This window comes from Nannobrachium achirus (assembly GCF_963921795.1).
Source record: "Nannobrachium achirus genome assembly, chromosome: 10".
Classification (NCBI taxonomy): Eukaryota; Metazoa; Chordata; class Actinopteri; order Myctophiformes; family Myctophidae; genus Nannobrachium; species Nannobrachium achirus.
Window position 1 is genome coordinate 50060823 of NC_137819.1, and position 25499 is coordinate 50086321.

The following is a 25499-nucleotide window of genomic DNA, read 5'->3' on the forward strand; positions in this document are numbered from 1 at the left end:
CAGATCCACAAGCGAACAGACACATTTCCAGATTGTAGATCTGCAACTTTTGCTAGTTGAATTTTAATTCTGAAAAGTAACAGTTATGGATATATGAGGTTTCCACCCGACAGAGACAATACGGCTTAACCACATCAACCCTAGCATCTATTCTGGACATAACATTACAAACAAACATCCAATAAGTGGCCTATACAGACCCCAGGGGGACTCCTGTCAGAAAAGTATAAATAGGGTATAGACAACATTCCTGGCCGATTGCAGGAGGAACGCCCCGCCCCCAAGTCGAAAGGGAACTTCCGGGTTCTCTCTGTCAGGCATGCATATAAACGTGTTGCCAAGTCAATTTATTTACCTAAACTATCTTGTTTTTTTTGCTTATTTATATTGCAAGAGTTGGCTTGTTTGGCTTATTTCTCTCACAAATTTTGGCAACACTGCCCAGCGCTGCAGTAAAAGATTATGACAATGAACTGAAAGGGTTAAACCAACGGAGTTTTTTTTTTCCAGCTGTCAGCTAGATGGTGCGGTGCGGTCATGGTCTCTTGATATGCAAGCCACCGCTATCTTCGATGTTTTTATTCTATCTACACCAGTTAATAGTATTGATGACATCCTTAACATATCCTAAACTCAGCAAACTCCCCAGAGAAGCAGCACGACTCACAACAACAACAACAACAACAACAAGGTAAAACTCTCATGCTAGCTAATTAGCATTGTTAGCTACGATCTTTTACTGTATGGTGACTACTACTCTTGTTACAACTAAGTAAAAGTTATTTTCACTTGTGACAACACAACATTGATTATAATTGAAATAAAAGCTCTTCGCTGTTGTGTTGTATCTGTGAATGCAATTGTTTTCTGTCTTTCAGACCTGTACTGTACGTCCATGCAGGACCAATGAAGCCAGATGTGAGGGTCGAGATCTCCTCATCATATTTATTGCAATAAAATATTTATACACACTTTTCTTTGACTTGTCCATGCCTTTTTTTTAACTGTTGAGGGTTTCAAATGTTGTACTGTATATTGTGTTATTGAGATAAGGAATGTTCCCAATGATGCTTTGAAGGAATGCTTTTAAACACTTGTCATTTTCAATTAATCCAGTTTGTTTTTGTATCTATTAAAGCCAAATGTATTCATTGTTTTGACGTGACAGTTTAGGATTTAATGATTAAATGAGCATTAAATATGAATGGATATTTATATTGCCTTGATTAGGATTAAATCGATGATTTACAGTGATATAGTGAAATGAACACAGCATAGGATGCACATAATAGGTGGGCTAATGTGTATTATGTCTATTCTGGAGTGGGTTGAGTTGTTGACAGGCCTATTTGTAAAAACATTAATGCATATCACACAACACAAGCCAACTGTGACTTCATGGTGACATCCCAGAAGAGTGGAGAATGGAGAAGATGACGTTTGACATGATCAACCAGCGTTCTGAAGGGAAAAGGTTTGCTAGCTAGAATCATACAACATTCGCTTCCATGAAATACTGATTAGGTTCAATGCTTGCTTTCAAATACACAAATCTGTTTATTTGTAGGCCTATATCAATTCAATTCAAAGGAGCTTTATTGGCATGAGAAGACATGTTTATATTGCCAAAGCAAGTGTCAAATAAAATAAAAACAGTTTAAAATGGCGAACATATAATATGACATGCAGTTGGAGGGAGTACAGCATTGTGTAAAAAGCTATGTCGCATTGTGACATTTTATATATATATACAGGGTATAAAGCTTTTGAAACAATTTAAATAGCGTTATTTTTTAAGAAGTTTGCATATGAAAAAAGGTAGTTTCATGACAGTACACTAGTACAAGGTCAACTAAAAGCATACGCCCAAGAAAGCCTATGGCATTGTTTCAATTGAGATCTCTTTTTTTTCCCTCCAACTCATAACATTGAATGACGGCAGAACGGGTGTGTATCGTCACAACTCATTTATTTATCAGCAGAGTGGATGAGTGTTGCCATTAAGTGACATTGTTAACATAAGTTACAAAGTAAAATTACAAAGTAAAACAATCCCGTCTCATTAGTTAAGAGGAGAATCAGATCAGATGAACGTAAACAGGAAATCGCGCTACGATCAAGCCCAAAAAAGGGCTTCCGGTCGGAAGTAGGGGGCGTGGCCAGGCATGTTGTCTATAAGTGTCATTCCGGTGGGGAACAGAGTGGTAAATGTTGTCACAGTGACACTCAAGTACAACGTTCCTCTTCCTCCTAAAAACAGTGTTGTTTCCCTGAGCGTGAGGCCTGCAGTAGTTATGTGTAGCTCTGTGGTTTTCTGGGTTCTCCTACTGTAATGAGTACTATCTAAATGTGGATCCATGGCTGATCCCTCTGCTGCTGCTGAACATCAGCACAAAACTAACCTCGCCTACCAGGCTTTCTGAGAGAAAGCCTGGTGTTCGTTCACAACAGGCCGTTTGGTTTCCGCCTAAAGCGCGGAAACCACTAGAAGAAGCGGCGTCGCTTTGATTTGGTTCCCACCGTTTGTTTCCCCAATCCCTATTAAAATGCTCGAGTAGCCTAGTGTGGTCTTGCCGGTCGCTAAAAGTTGGTCTAAAACATGCATATACCAAACGAATTTTTCAAAAGCGAAACTACTCCGCATCAAGGAGTTTATTAGGTAGGCCATAAAATGATGTCCTTGAGCGCAGGGGAATTATTTTGGGTTAAAACTGTTTCCGGTGGATAGTTCCGGCCAAATTGTAGTCCTTGAGTACTACAACATGACGTTTTGTGGTTTCCGCTCCAGACCGGTTACAAACCCGAAAAGTGAAGTGATCCCAGACTAGCACAAAACAGGGTGTGTGTGTGTGTGTGTGTGTGTGTGTGTGTGTGTGTGTGTGTGTGTGTGTGTGTGTGTGTGTGTGTGTGTGTGTGTGTGTGTGTGTGTGTGTGCGTGTGTGTGTGTGTGTGTGTGCGCGCACGTGCGCAAGCATACAGTAGGCTTATGTGGGACGGGTGTATAGCTCCACACGCGTGCGATGTGCGTGAATGTGTTTTTTTTCCTCTACAAAGTATGTCTACATTGGAATGTGCAGAGCCAGAAATACTCCTGTGTAGAAAGTCCTCAGATCTTCCCCCAGTCTGTCTATAATGGTTGGATTCAAAGGGCAACGACAAGTACGGCTTGGCCCTTGAAAAGAAGACTAGTGGTCTATGAGAGGGCCCGATACGCACACGCAGAGCACACACATGCTCACGTGCAAGCACACACGCACAGGAAGTCAACTGATTATGCCCAGCAGCATATTTTAGACCAACCAGATAATATACCTGTCAAGTCTCTCTCTCTCTCCTTCACTCACTCACACTCTCTCTCTCTCTCCTCTTATCTCTCCGATCCCATAGAAGCTCCAGGAAATTCTCACAAATTCCTCAGGCGTAGACAGCAGGGTGTTTTGCATGTCATTCGTGAGGTCATGTTTGGGTGCTTTCGAAAATCCCCCCCAAGCGATTGAACCCCCTTACTGTTTTTGTTTTCATAGGAATCATTATAGGGATCATTATTATGATCTACTTTAAGTGACAGGAGAGAGAGGGAGCCAGTGGTTCTAAAACGTGACCTCCTCTCAATGTTAAAGCATCACTATGTAACTTTTTTGTTTAGTAGGAAAACCTGCAGTTCATGTGCGTGCGTGCGTCACGCCTTATATCACGCTCCACATTATGGCCAAGATCCTTGATGTCATCAATATTAAGCCAATATCTGGGAATACGCATATATGGACATATTGTGTCAGTCTAATGATAACCAGTGTGCATGGTTGTCACAACATGACTCACACTTGCAAATTAATTCCGTCCTTTTCCCTTTTATGCCCATATATGGAGATCCCAGATGTCATCAATATTAAGCCCCATATTATCTGGGAATTCCCATACTGTAAATGGATATATTGTGTCAGTCTCTGTTGTTTCAGCACTCGCTTCTCGCCCTTAGGGCGTCTTACTGTACAATATAACTTGTACAATTGGGGTGGTTGTATTTTGTCTCCCTGCTCTTCTATCCAGACATTTAGATCGTATCAAAGGTCATGTCTCACCTAGACACAGGAACTGACACGGATTTTGAACTGATGGTCAAGATTCACTTTATCCCCTGAGCAAGCAGGCAGGCTCTATTGCATCAATGGTGAAAATGTCAGCACTTGCGCAGGAAACTGGATTCAAATCCGGGTGCGAATGTTCCATTTGGAAGCCCCTCAATACAAGGAACACACAGCTCCCCTGGACCTCTTTGAGAACCAGTACAACTCAGCTCTCTTTTTTAAATATATCGAAATACATTATGTGTCAAAGAGGTGGTGCCATAGTTTTGTACTTTTTCTGGTTTTCATGTGTCTAGGAGGTTGACAGTATTTAATTAGACCCCCTGGTGTGGTTGTTATGGGCAAATATGTATTGCCTTTGTATTTTGAGTTTCTTCCTCGAGACTGCCACCTTGTGGGTCAAAAGTGCCGATCCAAAAACACAGATAGAGTGACGTCATATAATCATCCCCTCCCCTTTTAACATTCACCCAACACTGTGGGTGTGGCTAACTTCAGTTGGGTTACCACCCACCATGACAACCATGGCTGCCCTCTCGCTGTATTTCGATGTTTTCACTGTTTGTTTTGGTTGCCCCAAAAAAAACACGTTTCCAAGAATCTAGAACAGCACCAGTTCTAGAACCAAAGTTCTTTTGGTGGTAGAAGGGGATCGAGAGAGAGAAGGCAGTAGGATGAGGCAGTTAAATAGCAGCAGATGTGATAACAGATGAATCCTATCCTAGCAGCACCAACACTGATGTTTGCCAGGAATCAAACCTTTAAGGCCTTTTATGAGCCGCAGAGAAATGGAACACATGCAACTACATGCAGGCTCTACAGAGAAATGGAACACATGCAACTACATCTTTGTGGGCACACGCAGGGTCACACACCTGCTTCACGGCACCCCATGATAAAATATAGGATCAAAGAAGAAGTTCACACGAATGCCTACCATGCACTGAGCACCAGTGGTAGATGAAATACTCTGATTTTTGGCTCAAGTGAAATTTTACTTACTTACTTACTTTTATATTTATATAAACACAAAATAGGCTGCTCTGTAGTAAAATGTAAATAAAAGGTCTGTGTTCCAAATTTTACTTGAGTAAAAGTACAAAAGTTTTGCCATCAGAATATACTACTATACTTACTGACAGAGCGGCCCATTTTAGAATTGGGCCAAATCTTTCAAAAATAGCAGATCTACTCCCAACGCGAGTTGCATTGTATTGCTACACTTTGTGAGCTTGTAAGCCTGAGATTGGGAGGTCAGGGTACGATTCCCCAGCCGGGTCATACCAAAGACTATTCTTAAAATGGGAACCAATGCCTCCCTGCTTGGCACTCAGCATCAAGGGTTGGATCGCTACAGAAACATAGGGAAACATAGGGCCCTATGGGCCTCATGGCTCGGCAAGGCGTACGACCACAATCTGGTAACATCCAAATTTAGAACAAACATGGGAAAATTTCTGCTGCTCTGCCAGCAAAATGTGGAATGCCCTGACACCATCCATTAAAGGATGCACAAATGCATAGTTTCCTTCAAAATTGGCGTAAAAAAAAAAAAAAAAAACATCAATCAGGAGACCACAAGGAGAGTTAAATTCAATTCCCATCGAAAGGAGGTTTCATTCACTGCCACTGAATTTCCCTTTGTTTTGGATTTGTTGATGACATTTATTATTGAGTAATTATTTTATGCTACCGGTATGTTGATGAATTGAATAGGACCACAATGGAAAAGTCCCCAGGACATTATTGTGTTATATGTGTGACAGCTGTTTACATTACTGTCTAATAAAGTATTCAATCAAGCAAAAACGTACAGTAACTTGAGTAAATGTACCGAAGTTACTTTAGCGCCCCTGCTGAGCACAGATTACTGCTACAGCCCACAGGCCTCTCTATAAGAGAAAGATGCGGGCGTAGCTGGTCTGGTGTCAGTTTTCCTTCCATTCGAGCCGCAATGAAGTGAACAGTCACGGTTGGCTGATTGGAGTGGCTAATTCATCTGTTCAGCGGTCCGGTGCTGACAGACGGGCTGCTCAGTATCAGATAACAGAGAGAGAGGAGATTAGATTGGAGTCTGTTGTTGAGATTAGAAGCAGCAGCAGTTAGTTGGCTGCTCTTTAGATACAGCCCTAAGGCCTTTCAGGCAGGTCTGTCTGTCTGTCTGTCTGTCTGGACTGGCTGTGGTTTCTGATCTGCATGCAGAGAGGAAGCAGAGAGATCAGCCAGAGGCATGTGTTCTGTAAACATGCAGAGGAATTCTATTTGTCCTAATAAAATACAGCACTGCAGGACCCAGTCCATCAGTGACCACACAGGAGAGAGAGAGAGATGGAACCAGGGGACAAGGAGAGACAAAGAAATAGAGAGAGATCAACTTATCTTTCCCCTCTGTTGACACTGGCATTTTTTCTCTCTCTCTCTCTCTCTCTATCTCTCTCTCTCTCTCTCTCTCTCTCTCTAAACCCAAAAGCATTAACCACTTGAACCCCAGCCAAGCCCACAACGCGTCACTCACAACGCATTAACACATCTCAACGTGACGCATTGTGCACAGTCTGCACACAACTCGTTTGTGGCCACAACGCTTCATGTTGAACTTGTGTGACGCGTTGTGGGCTTGTAGACGGCCTATTTTCGTCAAAGACCATTTTCCTTTTTTCACATTTTGGAAAGTCAATTAAGGTTGCCTGACTCTCCCTGTGTCCATGTTGGGGGAGTGGCCAGAGTCCACCATTGTCTTTGTAGAAGCAAACAACACAGGTATCAGCACTGAGTTTGGAGACCGATTATATTAAATTAAGATTTTTTCGTGTACCAGGGGGTATTGTGTTAATACAGCCAGTATAAGGAGATATGCAAGCTGCGAGCTTGTACCGGTACATCTGCTATTTTTTTTTACACAAATCATCTCTTCTGGGGGTCATTGGAACAAAACATGTTCAGATGGGGGGTCCGCAGCCAAATACATATCAATTTGGGTGTCCTTGAAACAAAAACCTACAAGGCAAGAGGAAGAGAGGAAGGTTTAACTTTAGACTCTAGAGCCACCTGGAGAAGCACTGAACAGGAGATGAAGGCACAGGGACTGTCATGGCAACAACTGGATCGGAGGGCACAGAGAGACCAGAGAGGATGGAGGAGTTTCAACTATGGCCTATGTTCCAAAGGGAATTTAAAGGCCTAAGTAAGAAAGTAAGTGACACAAAAACATTGATTCCCTTCCCCTATTCACATTATACTAGGACAGGATGTGACTGTTGCTTAAAGAAAGACTGCATGCATTGTTTTCCAGTAAATACAACACATACGGGGCGTTTCGGGGCAGACCAGGTAATGTGTGTGTGTGTGTGTGTGTGTGGGTGTGTATGTGTACAATATGTACGGACAAGGGTTTTGCACTTGTTCTTACGTTAGTAGTCATACCAAGAAGTAAGAACCACGGAAGTTAAAAATAACTTTTTTTGTCAGACCACACATGAAAGGTGCCAAATTCGGGCTTCCTGTCTGATAAAGCGACAAATACAACTAATGTAAAAAGCCATGCCACTTTCTTCTGTATCCTAGATAATAAGAAAAGCCATGTCTCTTTCTCCTGTATGCTGGTTAATAAGAAAAGCCATGCCTCGACTCTTACTCCTGTATGCTGGTTAATAAGAAAAGCCATGCCTCTTTCTCCTGTATGCTGGTTAATAAGAAAAGCCATGCCTCGGCTCTTTCTCCTGTATGCTGATTAATAAGAAAAGCCATGCCACTTTCTCCTGTATGCTGGTTAATAAGAAAAGCCATGCCACTTGTTTCTGTATCCTGGTTCATAAGAAAAGCAGGCTACTTTTCTTATTATCCGGACCCAACTGCTTGTGTGTAATGCAGTGCTTCTCAAGGGGCTTCCTGAGGGTTCCCTCAGCTAAATGATTGATTGTTATGAACCAAATGAACCCTTAGAGGGTAAGTAAGTAGTAAGTAAGTAAGCCATAGCAAGGCCATGAGGCCAATAGGGCAAGAGCCTACTGTATCTCCTGTTTCTGTAGTGTGAGGCAGCTTGATGTACAAGTACACCCCCTGGACATGACGCTAGTATGTCGCAGGGGTCATACTTAACCCCAATCCAACCCTTGATGTTGAGTGCAGGAGCCACTGAGTCCCATTTTTCAGAGTCTTTGGTATGACCCGGCCGGGGATCACCTCCAAGTCTCAGGCCGGGCACTCTAACCACAAGGCCACTGAATGTATGTACTGTAGAAGATACTGGAGCAACTCGGACAGTTGAGAGCCATTTCTTTTATTAATAGGGTGCAAGGATGAAAGTGACAATGTTTGGATGTTTACTCCATCTTGGTCAGGTAAAATGGTAAATGGTAAATGGTGCATTTATATAGCGCTTTTATCCAAAGCGCTTTACAGAGATTGTGCATTACATTCACCCATTCACGCACACATTCATAGACCGGTGGCGGAGGAAACCATGCAAGGCACCAACCTGCTCACCGGGAGCAATGTGGGGTTCAGAGTCTTGCCCAAGGACCCTTCGACATTAACTCAGGGGGAGCCCGGATTCGAACTGGGAACCCTTCGGGAACCCTTCGTGCTCTAATAACGGTTTCTCTACCCCTGAGCTATGCCGCTCCACTATGGTAGAGGCTTTATTCTACCTGCTGTATATGTCCTGTTCCTGAGATGCACCAGACCAGCCTGAACCTGGCTTGAGACACAATGGAAACCCCCTTTGTTCTTTGGGTCTGTAACAAAGGGACCCGGGTTCCTTTGGTTCCATTTGTACACTCTCAAAAATAAAACAGATATTACACACTGGAGTTCCAGGGATACAAAATATTAAGTGGGGCTCTGTGGCCTAATCTTGTGTTTACCTTGCTTACTGTAAATCGCTCCGGATTAAGAGCGTCCGCAAAATGCCTAAATTGTAGAATTGTAATTGGAAACGTCTAATGCATACTGTATCAAACTTGGGGTTCTTGAAACGGAAAAAGGTTTGTGAATCACTGGTGCAATGTATGTAAAGCCTACTGTGACAGCAGATCAGTAATCCATCCTTTGTACAAGATTTGTGTCAAATTTGTCTTTGATTCTGTCTGCAGTCTGCACAAAAAAAAAAAAACTTCTTCAGCCAGGGTTCTTTTAGAGCACACATGGTTTGAATGCTATGGCTTTACATGGTCAGTAATTAGAGTGTGGAGGACAGAGTTTCTCATACTTAAAACCACTCTAAGAACGTTCCCTTGCATTCCTTCTGTGAAAGACTTCTGCGCTTTTGTGACATTTATAGACGCCGCTGACCCATATTGGCCTTTTCTGTGCAAAAAAGACAACAAAACAGTCCAGGGTTTTTTGGGCCTGGTTTCTAGGCTGTGTTACAGCCTTGCATGGAAGGTTATCGTTGCTGTCGGGCAGAAACCTCTTATCTCCATATTCTTTTGTGTTTTTTTTTTCTCGTAAATACTACTTGATCATATTACAGCGTCACACAAAAGTGTCAAAGGTAGCAGAAATACAAGCTCGAAACGCAGCTACTAGATCTAGATCTAGTAGCACATGTAGATGTACATCTGGTACTTTTGCTATTTCTACATTTGAATCTTGAAAAGTATGATTTTTGGACATAATGAGGTTTCCACCCGACGTTATCCAAAAATGGACATTTGTTTTGACATAATACGATCCAGCCTGTACAAACAGACAGCATGATGAATAATGACTGCTGACAAGGGAAACATGCCACATTAAGTACTTAGTAAGAAATAACTAAACTCTTGAGAGTCTGTCTGAATAATAATAATAATATTCTGCCTCCAACTGCTATGCCTGAACTGTCAGGCTTGTTTACTTGCAGTGGATGTCACACAGTCTCTACCCTACTGTCCCTCTTCCTCATTTCAAGACAGGAAGTGAGCATGCATGCAGAAGCTGTCACACCGCACTGTGTGCCAGCAGGTCAGTATAGCAGCCAGCTGTGGTGTGAAAAACTTGCACAATTCTGGAGGCTGTGCGTGTATCTATAAGGACCACACAGCAGACATGACAGCTCAGAGGAACTGTGACACCCGCAACAGCATCAGCTGCATGTCCACTACTTCAACGTCGGGGCAAAGGTTCTGTCGCCGAGCTTGACGTTGATGTTGTTGTTAGTGCTGGAACCAAGCTCCATGTACGACCAGCTTACAGGTACAGTAGTTCTGTAGTAGGGTGCTCACATTATGTGTTTAATAATGATATTGTATTGTATCGACTCGTTTCTCAATCAAGTGTATACTGAAGGATGGGGTAGTTGATGCTGTCTTGAGTGTTCTTAACTTGATAGATGTGAATACAGATTAGAGGATATTTTAATAAGCATGCTTGAAATCTGTTTTTCTATCTATACATTTAGACATGTATCTGTCTATGATGCAAGTTTTCAAACTTGTAAAGCCTAACACAGTATATGACTTCATTAAAACCCTTCAGGGAGAAAGGAGAGGGCAATACAGGAACAATGATCTTTGTTCACTTGTTTTGATAAGAGATAAGAGCCCGCTCTTGATCAGTTACTAGTTATTACTTGTCACTAGAGAGAGAGAGAGAGAGAGAGAGAGAGAGAGAGAGAGAGAGAGAGAGAGAGAGCAGCTGAAGTGGAAAATTGAGGTGCGATACCATCGAAGTTTCAGCTTCCCCTTTTGACCGCGGGTGTCCTGGTAGAGATAGTGACACTGGTCCGCAAATAGGAAGTTGCAAAAACTGAACTTCATCAGCGTTGCTGGAAAGAGAGAAGTGTCAAAACAACACCCAGACTAGAACATTCTGCCGTGTGGCTTCTAGACGATGTGTGTTTTTATGTCTGTGACTTGAGAGGTAAAGCCTGTACATATATGTCTTCAGGCCAGTGATCTGGGTCCCTGCTGAGGATGGGGAACGTGATGCAGAACGTGATCAAAACCTCCAGCAACAGAGGGAACACCAACGCCAACACACGCATTGACAATACACTAATTAAAGGTAAGGGTCTTCTTCTTCTTTTATTTACGCGTGAGCTCATGATGACTTCTGTTCACAGCCTGCCTGCGAAAGTACGGAAAGTTACTGCAACCAATGATGCTTTCATACATACAGTACCAGAGCCATGTCAATCATTTTCATTTTATATAGCACAGTGTTTCTCAAACTTGCAAATTTCAAGGTTTCCCCTTAACTCTGACAGTGTACACATGGAACCAAATGAACCCGCTAGGGTTCATTTGGTTCCATTTGTACACTGTCAGAGTTACAGACTTGTATGGGTCAATTCAGAGCCCCCTAAAGGAACCCACAGATTCCCTGGAATCCACTTTGAGAACCACTGATATAGCACATTCACAATGTAAACACAAAGTGCTTCACAAAAAAAAGAATCTGTGGCATGCTGGCAGGTGCAAAAGATATTTGGCGCCGATCAGTGCAGCGGCTGCAAGATTATCTCTGGACACACACCTACACAACAGGTTCTCACCCCTATTGCGTCATACAACTGACGCGATCTTAAATACCGAATGCTTCTCACCATAGACGCGGACGGATTGCCTAATGTCTCAAGGGACAGACGCATTGGGTGGTCTAAGAAGAAAGAAAAAAAAGTAGTTCCTGATGCGGGATTCGATACCGCTCTGAAGGCTTCTTGGTTTACCAGCCACCCGTCGCTACCGTTCACGCCACTATAAACGACGGAGCGGCGCCGTCTCAGGCGGCGATGACCCCCGTGAGTCGCCACCGAGGCGAGCGATAGCGAGCCGAGTTGCCGCGACGAGCGGTGGGAACGCCGCATGAGCCGACTCAGCCGCGTTACCGAATTACGTGCCGTTATGGACAGAATAGTAAATCTTGACCAGGGGACTGCTTCCGCCTCCGAATGTGGCTCAAAGAAGGGACTACGTTAGCATTCCACGTTTTGTCAAAGGTAAAAGCACAAAAAAAAAGTAACTTCCCAGTCACTCTGGTTAGCTCAGTCGGTAGAGCGTGGAAATACAAATCCAGGGACCGGGGTTCGATTCCCCGTGACGGCCGTCAGTGAAAAATATTCCAGTAAACACATGTCGGCGCATGCGTACTAAGACTCTGTCTCGTCCGAAAACTCTCCGTCTCCGTCGCACCCTAGACGCAATAGTCACTCCCAAAAGGAAAGAAAGACACGGCGTCGGGAGGGTGAAGCAAAGGGGGTGAGAATGGGTTGACCTACACAGACAGCCACACATCACAGAATAATCAGCTCTATTGTCACAGCGCAGGTTTACATGTGTAAAGAAGTCGGCGAGACCCCCCATCTTCTGTAGTTTTCATAACAAGAGAGAGAGAGGAAGTCAGAGTAAGAGCAGTCGAATTACTAGAAGCGTGTAGATGTCATTTAGATGTTGTGATTAAGACAAGATGCCATCATGCCAGGTCCATTTGTTGACCTGGCATCCTGTAGTTTGTATCGTTTCAATGTACAGATTATTAATATTTTTGATGTTATAATGTTTAGAATAGACTGGTGCTAGGTTCTTGGTTTACCTGTGATCCTAGATCACAGAGGCACAACACCATCTCTAAGCATCTGATGTAGGCCTATTACCTTGTGTTTACCTTGATTACTGTAAATCATTTGGGTTGAACGCATTAATAATCATAAATCTAACGTGCTGCTCCTAACCTCCTGCTTGTCATCGTGGTCATTGTTGTTCAGACAGTGACGTGCTGATGGTCATCCAGGACTACCCATGCTCTGATGTCAGTGAACCCATCTTCAAGATAGGAGAGAAGCTCAGCGTCATCTCACAGTGAGTCCAATATTCGAAAAGCATCATTATATGCCACCTGAGTTTTTTTCATCTTTGCATTGCTGTACCCGCACCAGTGGGCTGTATAAAGCGGAGTGCAATAGGTTTTAAAAAATGCTATTTTGACATTGTCTGTACACATATACACACTATAAACTAAAACCAACATGCTCTAAAAATGCACACAGCCAACTCATCTGAACACTTAACAGCTGTGTCCAGTGGTCAGATGGGTGGGCCCTGATCCAGCAAAGGTTGAACTACAGTAATCAATCATTACATTACTAGACTGTGCTCTGTTGTCCAGTCAAAATAGAATGCCTTGTACAACATATTTCACCACTTTCAACTGCTGCATGGTGTACTTATTGTGTCATTATGGGCAAAACTCTGAAATAGTGTATTGTCAATTGTCTTTGTGACCTTTTGGACGGTCTATTTTCGCTATCCGTCGCGCAACCAAGTATAGACTGGGCTTATGTGGTTGAAACCATGTCTAGCAAAGAACTTCACAAAAAAGTTAAGTTAAACCAAAGCTTTTGGTCTGAGCTTTACAAATCACCATTCATCCATTCAACAAAACAGGGAACTTCTATTTGACATTGATATTGGATAAGTAATTAAACACTCTTGAGTTTGGGTGTCGTATAGAGCAGTGGTTCTCAACCTTTTCAGGCTGCAACTGATTATTTTGGCCCCGCCAAAATAATCATATTTGAACTGGGAGACCCCCACCCTGATAAGCACTTGTAGGAATGTAGGAGTTGGGGAATTCAATTTAGTTTGACTCCATTCTACAGATAGGTGTTGTGAGCTTGTAGATCTGCTATTTTCAAAATGTTTCTGTTTGTGTGTTGATTACTTTTGATGCAGTAATTTTATTTAATGTTTTAAAAAGGTCTTAAAAGTCCTTCATCATCTGGGACCCCCAGCGAGCGCACACACACACACACACACACACACACACACACACACACACACACACACACACACACACACACACACACACACACACACACACACACACACACACACACACACACACACACACACACACACACACACACACACAAATAGAGAAGTTTTACAGTCAGAGGACAGCTGGGTGGTTGACGTTGTGTTTGTGGTTGTGTGTGTTGTCAGGGAGGCTCGCTGGTGGAGGGTGCAATCCAATGCAACAGGAAAGGAGGACTACATCCCCCACAGCCATGTAGCTAAAGTCTATCACGGGTAAGAACTACATCCCCCAGAACCCCACAGCCATGTAGCTAAAGTCTATCACGGGTAAGAACTACATCCCCCAGAATACCACAGCCATGTAGCTAAAGTCTATCACGGGTAAGAACTACATCCCCCAGAACCCCACAGCCATGTAGCTAAAGTCTATCACGGGTAAGAACTACATCCCCCAGAATACCACAGCCATGTAGCTAAAGTCTATCACGGGTAAGAACTACATCCCCCAGAACCCCACAGCCATGTAGCTAAAGTCTATCACGGGTAAGAACTACATCCCCCAGAATACCACAGCCATGTAGCTAAAGTCTATCACGGGTAAGAACTACATCCCCCAGAACCCCACAGCCATGTAGCTAAAGTCTATCACGGGTAAGAACTACATCCCCCAGAACCCCACAGCCATGTAGCTAAAGTCTATCACGGGTAAGAACTACATCCCCCAGAACCCCACAGCCATGTAGCTAAAGTCTATCACGGGTAAGAACTACATCCCCCAGAACCCCACAGCCATGTAGCTAAAGTCTATCACGGGTAAGAACTACATCCCCCAGAACCCCACAGCCATGTAGCTAGTCTATCACGGGTAAACAAAGTCATCATTATTTCATTCATTCCCACACTGACTGCACTTCCTCTCCTTGATTTCATTTCCTTTATCCATTTTCTATTTCATGTCTTAGGCTTAGCCAAGCTTATATTCATATAATAATTCATGTTTTATTAGAGTACCAAATCAGGTTGTCTCAAGACAACTTGGTTTTTGTTTTGTTTTCCTTTTGAATTTTGGTACCTTATTTGTATCTGTTACAACCTTAATTATTATGAATTATTATTATTTCAATCTTGTTGAAGTTGTATTGTATCTCTTTTCTCACTACCTGTCCTGTATTTCATGCGACGGTACTGCTATGACAACTGACATTATCTATCGATCTAAAAAGTTTGATTACTTCCCCCCTTCAATAATACCAAGAGGTATTATATTTTATATTGTTGTTATTGTTGATTAGTCATCTTTAAAACGAGGTATAACTTGTAAGGATCGTGCAAACATGGAATGAGCAACACAGCTAAATCTATTACACTTATAAAGCAGAGACCCAACATTTCCCACCCAGCAAGCACTTGGCGACAGTACCAAGGGAAAACTCCCCTTTAATGGGACTAAACCTTGAGCAGAACCAGACTGTAGGGTGGGCAGACCATCTGCCTTGACCGAGCTGGTCACACTGTACATAGATACATATAGATGCTCTACCCTCTATTTTACGGTTTATTATAGAGAGCTCATATTATAGAGCAAGCTTTTAATTTGCTTCAGTTGCTGCTAATACACCATACTATTAACTTTACATGACTGACTGTGCACTACTGGACAGATACATTTGGAATTGATTTGAGTTGTTATCTGTTATGTGTGTCCACAGCCACAACTCAGCAACTATTCAGAATTTTCTGGGTGTTTCTTTTTAGCTTTAGATGTAAGCTGTTGTTATTACACAGTATAAAATGACCATGTACTATTAGTACCATTGCTATTAGGCCTACTGTATGAGTACAACTCAACTCGACTACTAGTACGACTGCTGAAAAAAGTAGTTGCTTTTTCTCTCTTTCTGGGAAAATCTTTTTTCGAAAGTAATCTGCATTGAGATTCAAACAAATACAGTGGTTTTACAGTATGTTATCAGTGCTGATAGCTGTGCTACTTCTTCAGACCTGACATGAATTCAATTTAAGCAGATCAGATTTAGAACAGCTGCATCATCTGATCTCAACAGCACATGATCCCTCTGAAACGTGACTTTCATAGCGTCTCGGTCGAGCAGAAACACTGGCAGTGTCAGTGAAATTATCTAAATGATATAGCAATTTATTGCAATATAATGCTCTCCACGAGTTCAACTTATCTGTAAATGTCTTATATCGTCGTTGCCGGGTGGAAACCGTTTGTTTTGTATTTATCAGAAATGATTAAAAAAAAATGATTCAAACTAGTAAAAACAGCCGATCTACAAGCACACAACGCCTCGCACCGCAAGGCGTTGTGTGCTTGTAGACCTGCTGTTTTCACTACTTTTGTGCGACTGCCTTATATGATGAAGCAGGGCTTTACTTTGCGAAAAACATATACTTGGAGATACGAGGTTTCCGCTCGACAACGACGATATAATACTAAGTCATCATACAACAGTGTCACAGAAAAGTGAAACTAACAGTGTTGGACATAAAAGTAACCATAGTTTTGTGGTGTTGCAGGTGGCTGTTTGAGGGGGTGATCAGACAGAAGGCAGAGGAGCTGTTGCTGTTACCAGGAAACAGGGTGGGATCCTTCATGGTGCGAGAGAGCACCTCCGAGAGAGGTGGGTTTAACCCCCCATGAGACCCCCTAGCATCCCTATTCTGAACCTCATGAACACCACATGAAATAATAATATAACATTTATAACATTTATTCACTCACAATCGATTGACTGATCATAAAGATAAACATGCTCTGAAAATGCACGTGGACCATGGCAGGCGAACGGCCACTGGGCTCTCAACATTAACCGTGAGCTTGTTAGAATGGCAAAATGTCATGTTACGGATCAAGCATAGAGCCCTGGGGGACCCCAGCCAACGATAGGGTTTACGTGTATGTGTAATTGTGTATGTGGGTTTTTTTAATTGTTGGACAATAATATGTCATTTCTGTTGAGCAACATGTCATATGATACTTCTTGCCAAAGCATACATTTTCACAAATTTCAGAAAATGTATCTACGAACACCGATGTACAACTAAGTATCAAATAGGGCTCATGTCTTAGTCTTTGCCTAAGTCTTTGTCTGAATGTTTCTCAGAAAAATCTTAAAATAGATGCCAGTAATACTAACGTGTGTTTGTCGAGGTGTCAACACAAATACACATCAGCGTAGATCAGGGCTGTACTTTAAACCACCTCAGATGTTGCTAAGCCATCATCAGGACTTATTCAGAGGCCAAAACGTGGTTCAACTCAAAGCATGGCTTTGGGAGTTACACTATTCCAATGTGTTCTTGAGTAAACATTGGAATAGTGGGCGGATCTTTCAGATCTATGACAATGATTATTCTAGTCGTGTTCTCGGCAGAATATAACACTTTGTACATGGAAAATTAAGGGAAACCACTAGTTTTTACTGTAACACCTTAGTGTGTGTGTGGCATACCTTACGGCACGTTCCATTTCCTGACAGCATACATTCACAGGAGTGTTATAATAATGAAGTAATATTGTTACTGTCTCCATATCTAACCTTTTGCATTCTCTCGCAAATTAACGCCCTATACTTTATCACACAACAGTGTCACATTAAAGCATCAAAAGTAGCAGGTCTTTTGATGCTATTTAATTTGAATCCTGAAAAGTAACAAAGTGGACACAAAACATAAAAGAAGATATTAATCATGCATTCATAGTGTGTTATAAATAATGAAGCACAGCATATATCATCATGCATTAACAGCGCTATAATGGATCATAATGTCATGCGTCCACAGGAGTGTATTCACTGTCAGTGAAACACAGAAAGATAAAGCACTATCGCATCTTCAGACTGGACAACAGCTGGTACTACATCTCCCCTCGCCTCACCTTCCAGTGCCTGGAAGATCTGGTCAACCATTACTCTGGTGAGTGTTACAGTATGCGCACGCGCACGCACGCACACGCACACACACACACACACACACACACACACACACACACACACACACACACACACACACACACACACACACACAGAGTAAATTCTACAGCGTAAACACACACTTCTGCCTCAGAGAGGATATTTTTGTGGAAACGAGATAATTTTGACTTTGATTGTGAACACTGATGTGCACTTTGTGATAAGGATAATTATAATCTTCAGTTTTAGGCTTTATTTCTTTTCTCCCTTGCTTGGAGGGTTTGCATGTTTAGAGTGAGGATGTATTTTGCAACTACCAGTAAACAAAGTCATGTTGTTTACTGGTGGATTTTGTCAAATGCAGCAGAAAGTGCTGCAGAAGTCTTTAAAAAAAAACACCAATACTTTATGTACTTAAAAATAGAGTTGAGTTCTTATCTGTTGCTTCAACCACATCTAGCAGACGCTCACTCTCTTATCCAGAGCAGTGTTGATGTTTACAGGAAATTTAGATTTAGTTAACTTTTAGTCATAGGGCCCTATTTTCGTCTGTGCCATCCCTAAACTTCTTTGCCTTTTTACTATTTTGGCTCCAAAAATCTATAAAAAAAATCCTAGTTCTTACTGTATGGTGAGCTTACCATAATCACGGTAAACATTATTATGTCTTCAATCATAATTCAAGGGCTTTAGGGAGACAAACAAAACTAACTTCACTCACTTTCAGTTCAGCACAGCAGAGCAGCAGAGGGGAGGTGTGTGTGTCCAGCTACGCTCGTTAACACTCGTTAATGTTATCAAGGCAATTACTGTATATGTTGTGCTTCTGCATCAAATAGAACTACTGTACATATAATCTAAAATATACAGTCAACGCTAATATTATTTTATTTATTATCTGTTTTAGCTGTTGGGAATAAATAGGCTTCACTTGGTTGTTAACACAATAACACATTGACCGCCATTTTAACATACCTCCGTACTCCCACCTGCCATTCGTCTCCATAGACTTCCATGTAATTGGGTGTGCACGGATCATGCACACCCATGCCTAGATAATGCACCACGTGTGTCCACATTGCTCACAGCTTTCAAACAAAAAAATCCGAATGGAAATCCGTTCAGGCATTCATGAGATAACAGCCTCTATGTTTAACAAAGATGGCTGCCAAAATGGCTGCCATGCTTGAAAGATGGGGTTGCTATGGGGGTTAAACATGCAATTTCGCGATTGCTATCATGCCTACTCCATTTTTGGGGGTCAAAATTTTTTGAATTTTTTTCTTTTTTTTTTTTTTTTTTTTTTTAATTCTCGGGACTATCGGGCCTGGCGGGGAAAGACATTGGAATAATCTCGGGACTATCGGGCCTGGCAGGGAATGAGTTAAAGTCAACCAAGATGACAACAATATAACTATTTTGAATTAAAATAGCCCTAGTAGTCAAATTGTGACCCCAAGAATCTGAATCCAACTTAAAATGTTTATTTTTTTCTCACATCTTTCAGAGTTTTGAGCATTCATACAGTCTGCAACGGGCCGACAGCGTTGCCAGTAAATGTAAACAAGGAAATACATTTTGTTTCGTGCACCTCTGCGGTTAACAGAGCTTCACTTTGGTCTTCCTGACTAAAAAACATTTTATGGAGTTGCCTGCTACAAAAAAAAACTAATCCTGAGGTACGATCGGTACACACTCTTTCTGTCAATTTGACCTCACTTTCGTTTTTGCGACGAGTCATTTAGACATTTTTGACACACGAACAGGGGCGGCTCCAGGGGGGGCGACGGCGACTTTAGCACCCCCTGGTGAAGGCTTAGCCCCCCCTCCCCACAAACCCAATTGTGATGAAAGATATTTAAGGAATAAATGCATAAAATATATTTTAATATGTGAAAGACAATTGACTGACTTCTATGTAAACCATACTATGAAATCACACATGGAGCTGGCATCTGCCAATGTTCTGGTCTGTGACCTAACGGTCGCAATTAATCTGCTTTTTGGGGGTATTTTTGAATTTCAATCCTGAAAAGTAACAGATGGACATGTGAGGTTTCCACCCGACAGCGACGATAAATTGAGGGACAGCGAATACAATTCCCGGGAAGTGTATTCGCTCTTTCTGGATAAATTGACCTTTAGCCTGCAGTCGTGACTGGGAGGACGGGAGGTTCAATCATCCCCCAGCATAGGAGGCATTTGCACAGGGAGCGCTGCTCAAATACGTGCATGGAATAAAGCAAAGTCAATTATCATGAGTGAAACATGTTGCCAGGTGCGTGTCATTGTTCCGACACGCATATCTACAAGCCCAGAAAGGGTTGCGGCGCAACACGTTTGCTTTTTTGGTGTGCTTTTTTGGGTGCAGCAAGATTTGTGAACTGTTATGATAAAAGAAAGCGTAGAGTAGAGCCCCGAGTAGACACTTGCTTTGGCAATGTAAACATTATATTTTCTCATAATAAAGCTCCTTTGAATTGAACTGCACGACAAGCTTCCACAGAAGACATATGCTGCTGGCTTCTATGGAAGCCAAATGACTGAAATCAGTGGTGGCGACTGAGAACTTGTTCATATACAGTATGTTTGCTATAAATAGTAGTTCATCCGCAACACAGATGGAATGATTATCTTTGGAACACACAGCTGTGAATGAGAGATAGGATTTTGCTTTGATTGTGTGTGTGTGTGTGTGTGTGTGTGTGTGTGTGTACACTAGTGCGATAAGGATTATTTATCATACTGTACTTTCACTTTTTCTTTCTAGCCCTGTTGTTGAGGGAGTATGCAGCCAGCTATATCATGTTGTTTACTGGTAGTGTGTGTGTGTGTGTGTGTGTGTGTGTGTGTGTGTGTGTGTGTGTGTGTGTGTGTGTGTGTGTGTGTGTGTGTGTGTGTGTGTGTGTGTGCAAGTGTGTGTGTGCAAGTGTGCGTGTGTGTCTATCGCTACACTTGTGAGGACCCAATATTCCCACAAGTAGTAGAATTTGAGAAATGTCCCTGGGCCTAGCAAGAGAAATGGAGGTTTTATGTTTAAAAAAGATTTTTTTAAGACAGGTTTACTATTAGAAAAAGAGGCTGTGGTTAGGGTTAGACATTTAGAGGTCAGGTTTATGGCCAGAGTTTTTCCTAATTTAAACTTAGTTGTGATGTCACACACCACGAAAAACACGCAACACGTCGCAGCGCGACGTGTTGTGAGCTTGTAGATCAGCCATTTTTGTATGCTATTGCTCAGCTATTCTTCGGCTACTTTTCAGCTGTGCTAAAATGTTGAGGTCCTCACAAGTATTATGATACAAACGTGTGCGTGTGCGCGCCTGTGTAACACAACATCTCACTTCCCCTCTCTCTCCTCTTCCTCGTGGTTCAGATGCAGCAGATGGCCTGTGCTGTGTCCTCACCTCACCCTGTCTGTCAGGAACCTTCCCTACGCTCCACTCCACCCTCCACACCCCGCCGGTCACCATGCGCCGCAACTTTGACTGGAAGAACGTAGACAGGTAAACTCATTATAATAATAATAAATATATATTATATATATAATATATAGACACAGGATCTGTTGACCTGATGGTCAAGATTCATTCATTTATCCTCTCATTAAGCAGCCAGATCTATTAGCTCAATTGTAAAAATGTCAGCACTTGCTCAGGAAACCGGGTTCAACTCCTGGTTACATAGTGTGCAGCTTTAAGTATAACTAGCCCTTACCCGTTCAAAGATATGAGCTCCAAAATGATGTGCAGTGTGTGGGTTATGGGATGTGCACTGTGCATACAGTATATGAGGGATGGAAAGTAACTTTAACTGGTGCTTGCATGATAATATGTAGGAGCATCAATGTAAGAAATACCCGTTTCGTTTAATGGAACAACAGCGCCCCTCCCTTAACATGTGTGGTCACAAAAGGTACTGTAGGCTAAATAGATATAGATACACCATAAAAATGCTATTATACAGCATACGATTTGTGAAAGTGACAAACGGGCTTCACAGTTATGTCAGGTGTGTTCATATGCTGATGGTGATGCGATTTCAGATCAATTGCTCCAGCCACCGAGGAGAAACGCTGTTTCATACAGACAGACACTCACTCACTCAGACAGACATTCGCAAAATTATAGTATAGATGGGCAATGCCGATGACAGACCAAGTGCCAGATGAAACAAAATGACTTTACTTTACGATGCCCACACTAGTGAAAACAAACCTAAGAATTATTTATAATAACTTGGCAAGACTGTCCTAACTAATTATTTGGATAATGTTTGGAGAACGATGATGCATGTAGTGAACACCTGATGTCATCAGCCAAAAGTATTATGAAATAAAATTATAAAATAAAATAATTAGGTGGCATAAGTGGCAACTGGCTTCAGAGCCACTGGCTAAAGAGATTGCTAAACAGTTTATTCCCTGGACAATCGTGCATATGAATGAATCTGGCAAAGGAAAAGAATAAAAAGCTAGGGAAAATACTAATACCTTGGAACTTTGACACAACTTCTTGAGCTTGTAGATCTGCTACTTTTGATGTTTGTGTGACGCTGTAGTAGCTCATTATTTTACGAAGGTTTCTGCCCGACAACAACGACATACAGTGTGTCACTTTTTTTCTCTCTCTTTTGCAACCAATGACAGAAGACGATTCTTAAAAGTTATTCCATAAATGTTCTAATAAATAATCATGACGTGCCATCTCTTCTCCCCCGCCCACCACTGCAGCAAGCAGCTGATTGGCTCAGAGAGTCCCGGCACGTCGGGCAACAGGGACTCCATGGTGAGCTACGGCGTGCGGAACAGCCTGGCCACCTACATGTCCCTCTCCACCAATCAGGACGCTGCTGCCAGGAGCGCCAGCAGGAAGAAGAAGAGCCGCTCCATGTACGCCCTGCCCAACAGCAACATGGCCGCCCTGGACTTCGATGATGACGAAGAATATTAAAGGAGGAGTTCACACCCAAAAGAGGATGTATTTTCTATTGATTATACGCCCCATGAAGCCTTGAACTAATGGAAGATTTTTGGAACAGTCAAACAATAATTGAACGCCTCAACTCCTACACATTTCAAATGCTTGTCTGGCTGGGGGGTCGTCAGTTCACATAGACTTTTTTGGGGGGGTGGGTCGCGGCCCGAAAAGCTTGAGAACCACTGATGTAGGAGACTCAAAGAGTCCTCTATATCAGTGGTTCAATTTGACAAATTGTCAAATATTAGAGGCAGAAATTGTGAAAATAGCCGATCTACATGCTCACAACGCCTTGCAACAAAATGTAATGCCTCAACTCTTAGGGGCCTTTTCACCAAAAGAACCTTGGTTCAAGAACCAGTGCCGTTCAACTTTCTTGGAACGATGGTTCGTTCTTGCAAACCGGCTTGCGTTTCCACCAGATTGAACCAGAGGAACCAAGGATTTTGTGGTTACCGTTCCGAACCAACTTTTACGGTTCGGAACAAACTCGGTTCTCGGTAGAAAAGCTCGCCTCTGGTACATCCCATAGGCGGGAAGAAAGAACCCGAACCGGTTCTTTGCCAGTCGAAAAGCCCCCTTAGTGCTCGTCAGGGTGGGGGGGTCCCCGGTTAAAATATTATTATTTTGGGGGTCGCAGCCTGAAAAGGTTGAGAACCACTGAACCGATGACCCAGTCATCAAAAGTATTGGCTCAGGAATGCGACAAAGACTGCAATATTTCCATGAATTCAAGGCTTCATGGGGTGTGTAATTGATAGAAAATAAGTCATGTTGTTGGTGAACTATTCCTTTATGGAGGGGGGAGAGGGCGGTAGAGCTTATACCTGACTGGACGATCAGAGGAACTGAACACTCCCTCCCTCCTTCCCCCCTAATGATCACAAAGCGCCTTTTAAATGTCAACGGCAACAACGGGCACCCTTGACTGCCGCCATCCACCGCATTCTCTGCGATGGCATCGGACGACACACTGATCAAACATTGGCGTTAACCACACACGAACCCTGTTGTCTTTTATAATGCGGACATCTTCACAAAGGAGCCCAAGCTTATACACTGGGCAAGAACTGCGACTGAAAGAGTCTAAATGCGGACGTACAGGAAGTAACCGCCCGGCGTAAGTTATGTTGACACTGTGCTAATCTCTCACAACAGCACAACTGCTCTAAAGATGTGTTGTTGTTAGTAGGAATAATGAGGGGATGAGCCAGTTCCTGTTTCTACACAAACAAGAGGCAAAAACAAAGGGGGAAAAATATTTATTTCCTTTTTTTTTTTAAAGAATGGGTTCCCAGTTTGATGCTATGAAGATCTAGTTACACTCCCTTTCAGCTGTAGTTGTGAGCTGAGAAATAGCCTGGAAAAAGAGTTTAGCCTAGGTCTATATATTGTCTCTATCGGGTGGAAACGGGTTGTTTTTTGTAAAAGTTCGCCATACTTGATCACACAAAATTGTCACACAAAATAGTCAAAAGTAGCAAATCCACAAGCTCTGATTGTGTTTTGAGCTTGTAGATCTGCTACAATTTACAATTGAGTCTATAGCAGACGCTCTTAATCCAGAGAGACTTAAAATAGGCAAGGTGATTCATCAATAAATCAACATCAATACATGTACATAAAATGCACAGTAATAGTAATCTAAGAATAACATAGGTAGACCAAGCACCCAAGGTTCTTCAATAAAGAACCTTGGAGTAAAAAATGCTATCTAAAATACATGTATGGTCAATGAGGGTAGACAAGTGCTACTTTTTCTGTTTTGAATTTGAATCCTGAAAAGTAGTTTGGGACATGTGAGGTTTCCACCTAACAGAGACAATATTATGCTTAATTTATAGACATTGTATGCTGGTGTTGCACGGCGGAAAAAGCAGATCTACAAGCTCGCCATCACGACGTGTTGTTTGTGAGCTCACAGATAAGGCTATTTTCACGTGGGTGAAACATTTCCAAAATAATCAGTATCATTCCAGAGATCAATGTTGTCCCCATCATACAAGGTTTACCTGCTGCTATGAGCACTTTGAACTGTTAACGTGATTAAACTATACAGGTCTACTGTACACTTTAGTGCTCTACATCTGAGCGGAAGGGAAAGGGAGGTGGAGTGTGGTGCAATTGAACTGTGACATACATGAGAAGAATTCAGGACTATAGGGTTGGGATGCAGAAAACTTTGAGGAAACGGAATTCCGGTTCCATCACATTTGAAACCGCTTCCGGGACCGCCTTACAATTTCAATAACGGTGGTTGTAAAAAATAATAATAATTCAAGGTCCACTTTTATACAGAGTTACAGACCTGTGAGAGTGCACAAATGAAACAAAATGGGTCCATTTGGTTCCATTTGTATACTCTCGAGAGTTACAGACTTGTAAGGGTCCATTTGGTGAAAATAGCCGATCTTGTAGATCGGCTATTTTCACTAGTTTGGGTCCTGAGGAAACGTCTAATCTCTCTTTTGGGACTGCTGTAAGGAACTGGACTCTAAGATCCAAACCCTATTCCGGACGCACCAGTTTTAGTTTAGCAAAAACAACCAAACAGCTTTGGCATCATGAAGGTCGACTATAGAGATTTGAATGCTTTCCTTGTTTGTGTGTGTTATTGTGGCCGATCGATGTAGCTCTCTCAAACTATTTTCCACTGTTGATTTACTTGTAATAATACCTGATTAATAAATGTCAAAAGGTAACGCTGTGAATATGAAAAGGATCAAGGCGTGTGACTGTGTGTGTGTGTGTGTGTGCGTG

At 42.3% G+C, this 25499-nt stretch overlaps 1 protein-coding gene across 1 annotated transcript; it reads left to right on the forward strand.

Moving 5' to 3' along the window:
* The first annotated feature begins 10131 nt into the window (after positions 1–10131).
* Positions 10132–23151, forward strand: sla1a (Src like adaptor 1a). Its single transcript, XM_080734941.1, has 8 exons — positions 10132–10265; positions 10959–11075; positions 12775–12868; positions 14012–14098; positions 16367–16470; positions 17633–17764; positions 21137–21266; positions 22493–23151. Exons 2-8 carry the CDS (start codon positions 10985–10987, stop codon positions 22710–22712), a joined length of 858 nt encoding a protein of 285 aa, XP_080591067.1. The 5' UTR covers positions 10132–10265; positions 10959–10984; the 3' UTR covers positions 22713–23151.
* Positions 23152–25499: the final 2348 nt, after the last annotated feature.